Source organism: Sparus aurata, chromosome 18 (genome assembly GCF_900880675.1).
Source record: "Sparus aurata chromosome 18, fSpaAur1.1, whole genome shotgun sequence".
NCBI classification, from domain to species: Eukaryota; Metazoa; Chordata; class Actinopteri; order Spariformes; family Sparidae; genus Sparus; species Sparus aurata.
The window spans coordinates 10,627,090-10,641,663 of record NC_044204.1 but is presented as its reverse complement, the minus strand read 5'-3'; the positions used below and the strand labels follow the sequence as shown (position 1 = coordinate 10,641,663).

Sequence of the window (14,574 nt, the reverse complement as noted above, 5' to 3'; positions counted from 1 at the left end):
CGCCACCATTTATGCAACAGATGTTTTGTTCTCATTTGAAGAAATGAAAATGGCTGCACCTGGTCTGTCCTGTTAGGCATTTTTAAGAATGTTAGATCAGCGAACTGTCCACTTTGGCCGTGTGAGTATTGAAGTTATTAGTCCTTTTTGATGTATTTGATTTGTGCGTAGAAAAGCTGTGTCCTTATAATTTATTTTTCAAATATCATTAGCTATTGATGTCCTTTTTTGTGATAGGCTGGGAAGATCTCAGCTGACAGCTTTACAAAAAGTTTCTTTGAATGGGAGACTGTGCGATATGAGGTGGACAACATCTGCAAGGAGGAGCCCTTCACCTGTCCTGCGTGCAGCCCGAATATGCTTGCTGTTTCTGTGGATGGAAACCGCAAGCATTACCATTTTAAGAATGCAGCTAGGTCACAGTGTTTGAACTACTAACAAAACTTTAGTCTCTTAATGTGCACCAATTAACCTTAGAATGCGAGGTATCATAAACTGTCCCTTTGTTTTATTTAGATCTGAGGAACAGGCCATCTTTGACGGGATCTTCATAGCCAAGGACGAAGACGTCACCAGATTCGTCAACTACATACAGAGCACAACCAAACATGTAATATTGCAGAATTTGATTACATACACAGGAATACAATAATCTCCTATTGGAGAGTTTTGTTAGGTAACTCTTTGGAACATTTTCATCAATCAGTTTTTATATTGCAGATCTCTGGAAGAGGTATTTGTGGAGGGGAATGGTCAGCGGCCAGAGAGATCTCCCAAAGATCGGCCAGTAAGCTAGATGAGGAGGGATTGGAGCTTGCAGTCTGTCGCCATGGAGTGCTTCTCTGTGTCCTCAATATGTACAGGGGAGAAATCTTTGCATATCCCCTGTACTTACAACAGAAGCTGGCCAGTGCTAAGTTTTTTTGCATGGATGTGACCTGCAAATGTTAGCCCTACCTCCAGAGAGTCACAAAAAGCTGCCCGGAGCTCCGGCATCTTCTGAACATGAAGCCCTTTCTCTCAGTCTTTCATGCCAAAGCCCATGACTTCAGATGTGAAGTAAGCAATGGTTACCATGTGACAGAATAACTTTATTTGAAAACCTCCACACCTCCACGTCAACATTGACTTGTTATAACATGCCTTGTTTTCGAATGTATTTTAAACAGGTGAAATGGAGTGGGGCGTATCAGGAGGGGGCTGGATTAACACTAGGGGAGGAGGTGGAACAGGTCAATTCCTTCCTCTCTCGTATTGCAGTGACCACCAAACATATGTCAAAAGCAGGTGAGATGACAAAATAGTATACATTTTGGTGTAAGAAATAAGTGGAATGGTGATAACAACATATTTTTTCTGTTGCAGGACGTACATACATGCTGACGCTCATGGCCATGCACTGGAAGCAAAAGGTCCGCAACCTGGCAACGTCACTGTCCCACAGATATCTGAAAGTAATAACATCATTTTTTTTAAGTGTTACATTTTCGTTGTTAGCAGTAGTTGAGGCTTTGGACTTAAATGTTAATTAATTATTTTTACTGTCTCTGATTGTCATTTGTAGACCACAAAAGCTCTAGAAAACCAGTTGCGGAACCTGGAGTCCATGAAGGCAGAGTTGGCAGTGACTGAGAGCCAGTTGGAAGACTGGGTCAGTGATTTGAAGGAGTGGGCAGAAGGTGAGAAAATTATCACTGTAGTTTTGTCAGCACAGAGTTTCTGAAGTTATGATTAATACAATTATTTTTTCAGTCTCAGAATTAGTGATAACAGTCTCATTACCTTGTTTTCACAAATCATTCAGGATTATGATACTTTGCATAGGAATTACAATATATCTCATTTTGAAACATTTACTAAATTGATTCTCTGAAAAGAAGGGATGTTTTCTGTTGACCTTTTTTCCAGAGCAGAACATGGAATACAAAATCTATTTTTAAATCTATTACCTTATCATAATGGTATTTAAGAATTGCATGAAAATGAGATCAAATTGTGCTGTTATTATAAGTTACTAAGTGCAACACACATATTTCCTCTCCAAAGCAACAACCAACAAGACAAGTGACACTGCTGCCTTGGCCAGCAAGATTGAGGTGCTGGTTGCAAGTATCAAGAGACGCTCACAGCGTCTTTACAAAGACACAGACAGCAGCAAAGGTCATGCCAGAATCCTCCGCAAGATTAGAGAGGAGAAAGGGATCCTGACGTCTGTTGTGGAAAAATACAACAGAGTGGTTCCGAGCACAGAAACTTTGTGCTTGGAAACCATTCTGTGTGGAGAGACTGCTTGGCCATGGCAGCTACCACATGGTGGTAGGTACACCAGTCTGTTGAATACTTCCAGCAAATTTGACACACCTTCAACTCCATTAGACTTCACAGATCATTTGAATGGTGATCTTTCATACATATCAATACATGTTTTGTCATAAATGCTTTCTAGACTTTGTTGACCTCAGGACAAAGAGAAGAGCTTTTGACATTGTGATGGCAGTAAGGAGACTCCAGGAGGAGAAGGAGATTCTCGTCATGGAGATGAACCACCATTGGAAGTCCCTTTCAACTCGTGGTGATTCCCTGAAAGAGCTGTCCTGCCTGGTTTCTAGGGCGACAGTGCAAAGTATGTATTCAAAATGTTATATTGCAAGAATGTACATATTAGTGACTGATGATAAAGTTAGTAATACAGGCTTTATCTATATCTATATCATACATTTAAGATTCACCGTGGGGCCTAAGTGAAGACGGGTTGAAAGGTCTGCAGAGCATCATCCGAAGAAAGCAGCACAACATCAGAGATATGATGGCTACTGCGAGATACAGCTACTGGCAAGTTTTGACTGGAGCAGAGACCATCAACTTCTTGCACAGTGTTTCAGATGATTATTCTGACAGTGACTCTGACATTTCTGATGACGCACTCTGTTATTTATGGAAGCAAACTTGTACCATAATTCAAATTAAAATGCATTTACAGAAATGCTTTTTCATTTTCAGAATGTAGCTGCATTTTTTGACTCATAAATAAAATTAGTAATAAATCATCCAAATTGCATTTTCATTTTATTCTTCAAGACTGCTCATTATGTAACTTCATTCAAATGATAAGGAAAAGGACATTTAAGATTTAATATTCAAAAGATGACCCAGCAAATAGGTACCAAAATTCAATTTGAAATGTCGAATTTGAAAATTAAAATGCATTAGCAGAAATGCTTTTTCATTTCAAAGTCAGAGCTGCATTTTTGACTCATGAATAAAATTAGTAATAAATCATCCAGATTGCATTTTCATTTTCTTCTTCAAGACTGCTCATTTTGTTACACAAAGACAAAGAAAACTGCTTTTTAGTTTTGAAGCCCTCCCCCCACAAAAAAAGGTCCAAAATTCAATTTGAATAGGAAAGTGACGTCAGCAGCCTCTCTTCTTCGGTGTTGCCAACTTGGCGACTGTCTCGCTAGACTTAGCGACTTTTCAGACCCTCTAAGCGACAGTATTTCGAAAAAGCGACTAGCGACAAATTTAGCGATTTATTCAGATCATCGTGGGAAAGGTGAGAAATAGATTATATTGTAATTCACATGCTGCTCAGAGTTATCGCAGTCCACAGCTCCTCTGCAGCAGCGCCGGGGTCTCTCCTGTCCCCTCCCGCGCGGCTGCGCAGGCGACAGGCCGGTGTGTGGGGGCTGGTTGGGGCAGGCAGGAGCGTGGATCTGATACCACATAGCTGCCGTTTACTCTGTTTTGATCTGTTAATGTTAGGTGTCTTTAGCACAGGTGAGACCCAGAAGCGGACAGGAGGCTGTAGCTGGATGCAAGGAGTGTTTATTGTAACACAGACAAAGTCAGAGTAGGAGGGGCTGTGCACGGGGAAGCCACGCTCCGGGGCACCGGAGAGCTGGCAGTCCTGTCGGCACTCGGAGGAGCGCCAGGCGGGTGGAGCACGCAGAGGTGCTGGGGGCTGGAGCGGGGTCTCGGCTCGGTCGCTGCACGGGAGGTCGTTGGAGGCAGAGTAAAGCAGAGTTAGGGGGGAAACACTGGTAGAAGTTAATGCACAAAAGCTTTAGTCTTGGCAAGACTATGACTTAGCCAAATATTGCGTGTAGTACACGAAATCATCTGGAAACGGGGCGGCGCGAGGCTCCAGGCTATAAAGCGGCCGGTGATTTTGTGACCCGCTGCAGGTGCGTGGGTGTGGGAGAGAGCGAGACATTAGCTTATAGCACTTTGTAGAAGGAGCTTTATAAAGTTCACTCCATTGACTTGTATTAGTTCACAGAGCTGAGCTGCCACATCCAATATGGGGGCGACGTCGACGTACGGTCTGGCGGATACCTTCAGTTTATTATCGGGAATACTGACTGTAAAGCAGTGTTGGGAAAGTTCACTTTCTACATGAACTAGTTCAAAGTTCAGTTCACAAATTTTAAAATGAACTAGTTCAGTTCATAGTTCATTATTCAAAATTTTGAACTAAGTTCACAGTTCCAAAAATGATAGTTCATAGTTCTTTTTTTTTCAATATGTTGATGCGAGCTATTATTTTTCAAAATTATTGCCACAGCCCATATAGAACCACAGACGGCTATTATTCTATCAGTTTTAACACTGAAACTGCAGCTCTTCGACAATATTCTGCAAAACCAGGTTGTCCAGCTGCGGCTGGGAGATGAAGACAACGGAGCCGCTACTGTATGCCGTTAATGTGATTTGGGTGGTAGAGGATCTGTTTTGGCTCGCCGTTGCCGTGTCTTTTAATTTTTTATTCACTTGCACATACCTTGAAAGGCTAGCCGGGTGCTTTAGAGTTCAAATTAAAAATAAGATATATAAATAAGTAAATAAATAAATAATTTTTAAAGAAGAAGAAGAAAGGGAAAAATAAAATAATAAATAAATAGATAGTTCAGACAGTGGCCTCAGGGAAAAACTTTTCATAATGACTCAGTAAGGTATTACTTTTTTTGTTACTTAACAAAGTCAGAGATTTAAGTAAAGAGCTCAGTTCCGGAAGAAAAAGAGCAAATTTAGGTAGTGATTTTGCTCATTTTTGTTTGTGAATAAAACATTTTGCATAGGATAACAAAGTTCGTTGTGTGTTCAAGAGCATTATCATCTGGGTTAACATAGCAAATAACATGTTTAAGGGTAAGAGAATGGACAGAGAGCAGCATGAAAGAAATGAAATTCAACATCACTCCAAAACTTTTTAGATATATCACAATAAAAAAACAGATGTGAAGCCTTCATTTGTTTTTGTCTCCATGCTTAGCACATTGATGACGCATGCGCGGTGCGACTCTGTGGTGGCTGGTGTTGCCAGTGTTAATATCCGTTCAGGACGAATTAATCTGTGTTCGTTTGGTAATGCCTCACTGCATGTTTGGAATGCAGCCGTTTCTGTCTGAAATAGTTAAGTTTCGTTTTGATCGAAAGTAAAGCGAGCTGCACAAACCTCTCGTCCAGCGTCCTTTTTATACACAACAGCCAGATAGGGTGTTTTTCCGCTATATCAAAGCCTGTTCACGGTGTGTTTCAGCCGGTTTTCGCCTGGAAGGCTCAATGGAAATCTGGCACTGTCTTGAACGAAGTACGCACCGTTCACAAACGCCAGAATGAACGCGTTCACAATAACGTTCATCAGGCAGAAATACAGTACGTTCAGTTCACGTTCGCCCAAAATATGAACGAGTTCATGAACGATTGTTCATTGAACGCGTTCAGGCACAACACTGCTGTAAAGTACCGTGTGTGCTTCATGGGTCTGACTGTGAGACTGCAGTCTGACCCACCGTCACTGCCAGCAGCTCTTCAGAGCGGCTTCATTGCGATCACCGTAAATGTTAGAGCATTTTCGCACTGGAAAAAAAATGTGCGGCTGATTTAACCAAGCAAACGCTAACCATGGCTGGCTTGACCGCAGCACAGAACTGGACATGGTGGTGATTTCCCCGCTGTTTCTGAAAACATGTACCACAGTCTATGCTACCAACACAGCCTTCACACTCTCCTCTTGTCCCTTCTCTTGCTCCAGTGTCGAATAGTGATGGCTCGTTCGCGAACGAATCAGTTCGAACGAACGACTCTTTAACGCGAACGAACTGACCTGATTATTCCCCGTTTCATTTCTCTCTCGTTCGTTCCTTCGATCTCACAGACCAGTCGCTGTGTTGTTCACTGTTTAGTTATCAGAGTGGTGAGGAGGACTGAGAGCCAGCAAATCGTATGCTGGGTCTAGGGCGCTGTCGTCGAATTTTAGCCAATGAGAAACAGGAATGCATATCAACCGTTTCCATAAAAAAAAAAAAAACATTTAATTTCGTAGCTCTCGTTCTCGTTCAATAACAGATTTCTCTCCTGTAATTCTCACTCAGTCACTCCTTCTTGGCTAGCCGGCTTTAGCTGTTACCTGCTAACTGTCGTGTTGTCTAAAAGTACACATAATCATGAAGTTGCAGCTATGTATTTGCCATGAACTGCAGTGTTATGTTGACCGTTAGCATGATCGTTTGAGAACGAGGAGCTCTTGTTCTCTTTCGTTCACTGATTTCTCTCCTATCGTTCTTGTTCAGTCAGACACTTGTTCTTGGCTAGTCAGCTTTAGGTGTTAGCTGCTAACTGTCGTGTTGTCTAAAAGTACACATAATCATGAAGTTGCAGCTATGTATTGGCCATGAATTACAGTGTTATGTTGACCGTTAGTGTGATCATTTGAGAAGGAGGAGCTGAGAACTGTTTGTTACGTGAATCACCGCTGAACGACATTGTACCCGGAAGTGCGACTGAACGAACGAACTACATGAACGAGTCATCCTGCCGAACTGACCGACGGGAACTGAATCTCGACAACAAACGATGAAATCTACCTCTAGTGTTGAATAAGCAACCCGCACCCCCCAACGTAGATGAGTAGCACGGTTGATCAGACTGGGGGCTGAAGAAGAAGACAGGCCGCTGATGTCACTCTCCTGCGCCGCTTGGGATTGTGAACCTTTTTTTGCGGGGGGAGGGCTTCAAAACGAAAAAGCAGTTTTCTTTGTCTTTGTGTAACAAAATGTTGTGTGCACGCGTGTCTGTTTGTTCGTGTTGACTCTGTCGGGGACGTTACGGCCAGGCATGGACTGGCCATCTGGCATACCGGGCAATGGTGGGCCGACCCACATTTATGGGCCGGCCTTTCATAATTTAATCCAAAAGTTTTATCATAAATCATCTTAATCGACCGCGATGGCCCATTGGTTGCTTTTCTTGAAGGACATTGGGCTAATCCAATATCACCCAGCCCTCCTTTTTTTTTTTTTAAGTGCACAATTTAGAGGGGGCGGCCCATTGGTCCATCTTCAATATAGACAGTGAACTGAGCCAATCAGGATATAGTACGAAGGCGGCCCCACCCCTCCCTGCGCTGTCTCCTGTAACTTCTGCTAGTTTCAAAGTGTTGAGCGCGAGGACTGACAACATGGAGCAACCAAAGAGAAAGAAATTGGGTGCGGAGAAGTTGCGTGCTAAGAGAAGAATCTCACTGTAGATGCTGCAAAATGTACTAAAATCACAGACATGTTCGCTGGAGGGGCTGCTGTAGCCTCCACGTCCTCTGAGACAGCAATGATCCAGTAACAGCAGGTTGAAGGTGAAGACAGCAGCAGCGGGCAGGAGAGGAGCAGCCAGAGATGATGCTGACTGACAGGGACAGTGTAGTACAGCCGGTAAGCAGGTAGTAACGTTATTACAGGGACTGTGAGGTGATGGAGGGAACGTTAGTTCTATTACATGAAGAGCTCTCAACGGGTCGGGCTGGCCCGACAAACCCGACCGGAACAGCGGGCTCTGGCCGAGTTAACGGGGGGGGCAGACAATTCATGCGGGTGTGTAGCGCTGTTTCGGGTTCGGACTGTAATTTTCAGGCCTGTTGAGAACTCTAATTACATGATAATGATGAGCAATGGCGATTGATTAGTATCGATATTAATTGGTGTTGCATACTTCTCAGAATCTGGCAGCCACGGCACCTTATTCTGATAAAACAGCAAACGGCCAACGCTGAGAAGTGTCGGATGAGCATTAAGTGTCTATTTTAGGCTCCATCATAGCATTTTAGATATTTAGGTTAAAGGTTTGTTGAAAGGCTGCATAGTAATTTGAATGTGTAGCAACCCTCTATGCTGTGGTTAAACATGTTTTAAAAAAACAGATTTTAAACTGCTAAATGATTAGTAAAAGCTTTGCAATTTAAGCATTACTAAAGTAAGTGTAAAAAAAGTATAAAAGTATTATTAGCAAAAGGTTTGCCTACATAGAACAAGAGTAGATCTGTCAGATGCTTTTAAGACAAGTTGCTTTGCATGAGTTCATAAAGCAGCCCTTTTTTTAGCCTGATATAACAATTTTATAGCTTTTTAAAGGGAGCACCTTTTAACCTGAAGAACTAGAATTGAGCTGCTATATCAGGGAATTTCAGAAAATACATATTAGAGATGATTTCAATAAAAATGATAAAATAATCAGCTGAACTACACAGAGCAGGCAAAAGTGGTAGAGTTAACAATAGATGCTAAACTTCTGAGATCTAGGATGCCGATGATACATTATGCTTGAAATAGAAATACATTTACTCAACTATGTGTTGAGTAAATGTACTTAATTTGCTTTCCACAATGGTTATTTGATAGACTTCTAAAGTAATAATAAACTGTAGATTTCTAATAAGCCTAAAGGCAAAAAGTTATGGGGTTTTTTTCCGGTTGTGCTCCGCTAATTATGAGGGGCCGGTCTAAGCCAAAAATGCCAGGGCCCAATTTTTTGTCCCATTCCAGCCCTGGTTACGGCCCCTGGTCTCCTGTCTCTCTCTCTGTCCCACAAACACACAAACAGACACACGCACACACACATGCCAACGCTCACAAGCGCAGTGAAGCAGCAGCAGCAGCAAACACTCAGTGCAGCTCACAGTGCGGAGCGGAGGAGGAGGAGGACCGACGGCGTGGGCTGTAGTTATGCCTCAGCTCCAGGATCACATCCTCTCTGTCTCTTTTGGAGAGTGTGTGTGTGTGTGTGAGAGAGAGAGAGAGAGAGATTTTTTTGATTTTTGAATCAACTTTATTTTTTCGTTCTTTTTTCAAAAAATCATCTGAATACAGAAACAGAAACAAGGGTAAAAGACGAAGACACTCATAAAAACAGTGAAACACAGTCTCTCCTTGGTCGCAGTAGGGGCACTTGTCCTCTACTGCTGGGTTTATAGTGGACACAAAGGAGTTCACTGCCATGACCCTATGGAGGACTCTCCAGTGAATGTCTGCATGTCTTTTTGAGAGTGGAGGCTTGTAGAAGGACCTCCACTCCGGTCTGGCTGCAGGAGCCAGTTGCAGATATCTCCTCCATGGAGTGTCAGGTCTTTTGTCCAGTTTTTTTCTGTTTATTGCTTTCACCAATATTCTGTAAAATGTTTTTCCCGTGGTACCAACCAGTGGTGCGAGGTATGTATATTCCATTAAAATCTCAGCGCAGTCGTTAAAATCCGGTGCCAGGAAAATGGCAGGAAAAGGATCGTCATCCTTCACTGTTTGATTAAAAGAGGAGTTTAAAAGTAGGCGGTCGTGTCCTGTGAGTCTCTGTTTCCAGTGTTCTAGGAGTTTTTGTGTGACCCTCACTGACGTCAGTCCCAGCTGGGCAGCGAGTCCAGAGGGGTCATCCATTAGGGGCCCAGTCAGTGCCACCACCTGTCCCAGAGTAACAACCCCCGCAGTCTGTAGTCTTGTGGCCAGACCCTGGCCTGCCCACCTGGGAAGGTCCAGACAGGTCCCCCACAGGACCGGCTCTTGGAGGATCCAGTACAGGGAGTCCGCTTGCTCTCTCCTCTCTTTCTTCAGCAGGTTCCACACTCTAAAAACACTTTTATAAAAAGCAGGCAAAGGAGATGTGCTCATGTTTGGTATGTTCATTAAAAACAAATTAAAATCATGACAAAGGCCTTTAAAACCCTGCAGAATGCTGCGGGACAGAGGTCTCCACAGAGTGTCTTTTGGCCCAGTCAGCAGTCTTTGAATAAACTGGAGGCAGAAAGCCGCGCCCCTGCTGGCCAGATGGACCAGGTCTTGCCCCCCCCTGTTCTTTAGGTAAAAACAGGACACTCTGTGGGACCCAGTGCAACTTGTCCCAAATAAAATCAACAAAAACCAACTGAATTTTTGACAGGAGAGAAACCGGAGGATCGACACAGGCCAGCCGGTGCCACAAGGAGGATGAGACCAGGTTATTGGCTATTAAGGTTCAGCCTCTATATGACGTTTTTGGGAGTAGCCACCTCCACTTCTCCAGCCGACCTTAACACCCTCTAGGACATTGTCCCAGTTTTTATTAGTGTTGGTCTCATCCCCCAGGAAGACTCCAAGGTATCTGAGACCTCCTTTTTTCCACTGTAGGCAACCAGGCAGCCCGAGTTTGTGGAGCAGAGGCTCGATGGCTACCAAATATAACATCCCAGAGAGAGAGCAGCCCTGCCTTACCCCTCTCTGGATCTCAAATGGTGCGCTCAGCCTGCCGTTAATTTTCAGAACGCTCGCAATGTCACTATAGAGAACCCGGACCATGGCTATGAAGCCAGGGTTGAACCCAAAAGCAGCCAGAGTCTGCCACAGGTGCTGGTGTTCAACCCGTTCAAAAGCCTTTTCTTGGTCTATTGAAATCAGACCAGTCTCTATACCCAATGAACTGGAGAGCTCCAAAAGGTCTCGAATTAAAGTGACGTTGTCACTGATGAGCCTGCCGGGCACACAGAAGGTCTGGTCAGGGTGGATGATGAACGCCATCACCTCTCTCAGTCTAAGGGCCAGAGCTTTGGACAGGATCTTATAATCTGTGCACAGCAAAGAGACCGGCCTCCAGTTTTTAAGATCTTGCAGGTCTCCCTTTTTAGGCAGCAGTGTTATTGCGGCCCTCCTGCAGCTCAGAGGCAGTCTGCCGGTCTTCAGGCTTTCATTGGTTACCTCTAGCAGATCTGGTCCTATTGTGGACCAGAAAGACTTGTAAATGACAGCAGGAAGGCCGTCCATGCCTGGGGCTCTGCCGCTCTGAAGGCTCATGGTGGCAGTGTGGAGCTCCTGCAGCGTTACCTCTGCTGCCAGTTCACTGTTGTCAGCCTCGCTGACCTGAGGGAGACCGCTGAGGAAGCTGCTATGCACATCTGGATTATGTGTCCACTCACTCTTAAACAAGTTTCTGTAAAACTCGGCAGCATACTTCCTGATCTCAGATGAGTCTGAGACTTGGGAGCCGCTACCCGTTCGTAGTTAATAGTTAATTTCTAGGCCAAGATTCAGGGAAAAATAGGCCAATATGTTATCATGTTATTTAATATACTCTATGGATGAACAGAGGGATGGATGAATGGATAGGAAGATATTGTTTATGAATTGATGGATGAATGGTTGAGTGGAGGGTTGGATGAATGGATAAAAACAGGTTTTTTGTATGTTATTTTAAAGGCCCCTCTAGGGACGGGCATTGGAAATTAGCTAAGGCTAAAATTGCTATGATGCTTTCTGTTGGATTGTTGCACAACCCACATGATCTGTATCTGTCCCTATCAAATAAACCCTATAAAAAAAATTAAAAAAAAGAGAAAGAATGGTCTTCCTTTGTCCATTTTTCCGCTCCAGCCCAAAGAAGAAGCGAGATGGGGCGTCCATCTGTGTGATGTTCATGAACCTAGACCTGACCAGAGCCCCCTGTGCTGAGATGCCCAGCAGGTTGGCTATGGCCGACTTTTTTGACTTGAGGGAGTCTAAAAGCCCTCGATTTGCTGTAGAGTCTGCTAAAGTCTGCAGCTCCACCACCTGCGTCTCCAGATCTTTCATGGACCGCGTAAAGTCTGTAGTGACACCGCGGGTGAACTGCTGGCAGAGCTGCTTTATCTGAGTCTTACCAAAGTCCCACCACTGTTGTATGTTAGTGAAGGCAGGCCTGCTCTCTCTGTGGGACTCCCAAAAAAACTTAAAAGCAGTTCTAAAAGCCTGGTCATCTAAAAGGGCCGTGTTAAAATGCCAATAGGAGCTCTTTAAACGGATGTTTTTGATAAAAAAACCCACAGGCTGAATACAACAACTCTTAAAAATATTCAAATGGTGTTTAAAACAATAAAAGCGGTCCAGTCTGGCCAGAGATAAAACCCCCTCCCTGCTGTGGCTCCAGGTGTATTGTCTCTGCTGACTGTTAAAAACCCTCCACACATCACTCAGCTCCTGGTTTTCTATCAGCTGTCTGAGTGTGAGAGATGAAGGAGGGTGTGGCTCAGGATGGTTCCTGTCTAGGGTTGGATTTTCTGTGCAGTTAAAATCCCCCCTAAAAACATAAAACCATCATCCTCACAGTTCTTAACACAGTCACTTAAAATGTTTAAAAAAGCTACCCTGTCCACTGCGTTAGTGGGAGTGTAGACATTTAAAAACACAGGTTTTACATTTTCAAAGACAGCTTTAACTTTCAATAAAACACCTGGGACAACTTCATCAACAGTAAAAGAAAAAGGTAAAAAGCTCTGAGCAAATAAAATCCCCACTCCTCCACTTAGACTGGACCTGTGACTTAAAACCACCTCCCCTTTAAAAGCCCTTTTCCAGTCACTTTCATTGTCTGTGGTGCTGTGAGTTTCTTGAACAAACATGACATAAATTCTTTTAGTCTCCATCAGTTTAAAAAGAGCGGCTCGTTTAAAATCAGACCTGGCCCCACTCACCCCCGACTGACACAACTGAAGTATCTCAGAGAGGTGGATATGTTATCTCTGCTGTGATGAGGGTCATGCTGCTACTTTGACTTGGGATGTCTGTTACGTTCTCCTTTGCAGTCTACTATTACTTGTTTTGTTTTTGTTTTTTCTCTTTCTAATTGTCTCTTTTTATCCTAGTCTTTCTTTTCAACTTTTTGCATTTATTTTCCTTATTGTGGTTGTTCTAGTTTTATAAGTTGTTCGGGCATACAGCAATACCCCAGTGACCACTCTCTTTTTCTGTTGTTTTTCTTAAATGAAAAAATGTACACTTAACTCCTTGTAAATGTTTTAATACAATTGTATACATCTGCAAAGCCCAATAAAAAAAAGCTGGGGAAAAAAAAAAATCAGACCTGGCCCCGTTCAGGTTTAAGGTGCTGATATTAAAATCACACATAGATTAAAAAAAAAAAAATGAACAGCAGTAAGAGGAGCAGTTAGTAAAAGGTAAAAACATCTAACAATCATCTTCATCATTCATGATTTGAGTTCTTACCTTCAGTATTAACTTTTTTAATCTGAATATTACTTGCTTTGTTAAAACCTCCTCCCCACAGCTCTTCCTGGTGAGCGGCCTGTCTGAACTAATAAATAATTGGGAAAGAACTCTCCTACATTAGGCAGCCTGGCTCATTTAGTTTGTTCCAGGAAGGCTTTGATTTTCTCCGGAGAGTAGTCACACTGAGAGTCCAGCTGAGTCAGGAGAAAATCACTCTCTGACTCAGTGGACATCTGTGAACTCATTTTCTTTACTTTACTGTTCATTTTTTCAGATTCAATGTTCTTTCTTTTCTGAGACATTTTGAGGAGATCGTCATCTGACATATCCTCCTCCATCATTTGTTGAATCATGTCACTCTGCTCAGTCATACTTGTTATGGCTTCAATGTTTGCCTCAGAAGACACTTCGTGAATCAGATCCCCCGCAACCATGGGGACCGGCGCCGCGGGAGGATCCCCCGCGACGGACGGCCCCACCGGAGCAGAAAGAACCGGCCTCGCAGCAACAACTGGAGTGCCCCACACGGTAACCGGGGCAGGGGTGACATCCGCGGGCGGTTCTCCGCCTGAAGCCGCAGCAGCAGCAACAGGTGGATCTCCCCCCGCAGCAGCCCGCCGCGCTCCGCAGTCCCTCGGGCAAGAGCGGGTGCCTCTCGCCCCCACAACCAAAACATTTCATTGTTTCTGAGGAAACGAAAACCACATTATTAAAACCGTCAACTTTAAAATAGAAAGACAGGCTCAGATCAGTGTTTCTTTCTTTTAGGATCATTTACACCTGTCCCCTGTGACACACAACATTAGGAGATTTACACCCCAGTGAAACCATCCTGATTGGTGACACAAGTTGTCCGTATCTAGACAGCCCCCTTCCCAGCAATTCATTTTTGATGAACGGGGGAGCATTTGAAATCATAATTGTTGTGGCCGGGTTAACGAGAGGGGAGACGGGACTGAAAGTGTCTCGGACAACTACTCCCCTCTCCACCACCTCGCCAACCTTAGCCGTACTGTTTAAAAACAATACCCGAGGCAGACCTCACACTGTCAAACCCGACCACCTCTCCGACAGCCAGCCCGGCCTCCTCCACTGAGCACTGCACCGCGGGGAAGCTTAATCGCATGTCTGCGAGTCAGCCTTTCAAACTCCGCAGGTGCAGCCTCCGCCACCGGCATTGTGCCACACAGAGCACGCTGCCCTTTCACAAACAATTACACACACACACACACACACACACACACACACACACACACACACACACAAACAACCCTTATAACATCAAAGGAAAAAAATAAAAACT

General features: G+C 44.0%; 1 protein-coding gene across 1 annotated transcript; it reads left to right on the top strand.

The window, feature by feature from the left end:
• The first annotated feature begins 893 nt into the window (after nt 1–893).
• Nucleotides 894–9,736, top strand: LOC115569309 (uncharacterized). The gene is made up of 8 exons (XM_030397337.1): nt 894–1,059; nt 1,170–1,287; nt 1,366–1,454; nt 1,565–1,679; nt 2,047–2,316; nt 2,447–2,623; nt 2,724–2,948; nt 9,663–9,736. Exons 1-8 carry the CDS (start codon nt 1,006–1,008, stop codon nt 9,734–9,736), a joined length of 1,122 nt encoding a protein of 373 aa, XP_030253197.1. The 5' UTR covers nt 894–1,005.
• The last annotated feature ends 4,838 nt before the right edge of the window (nt 9,737–14,574 follow it).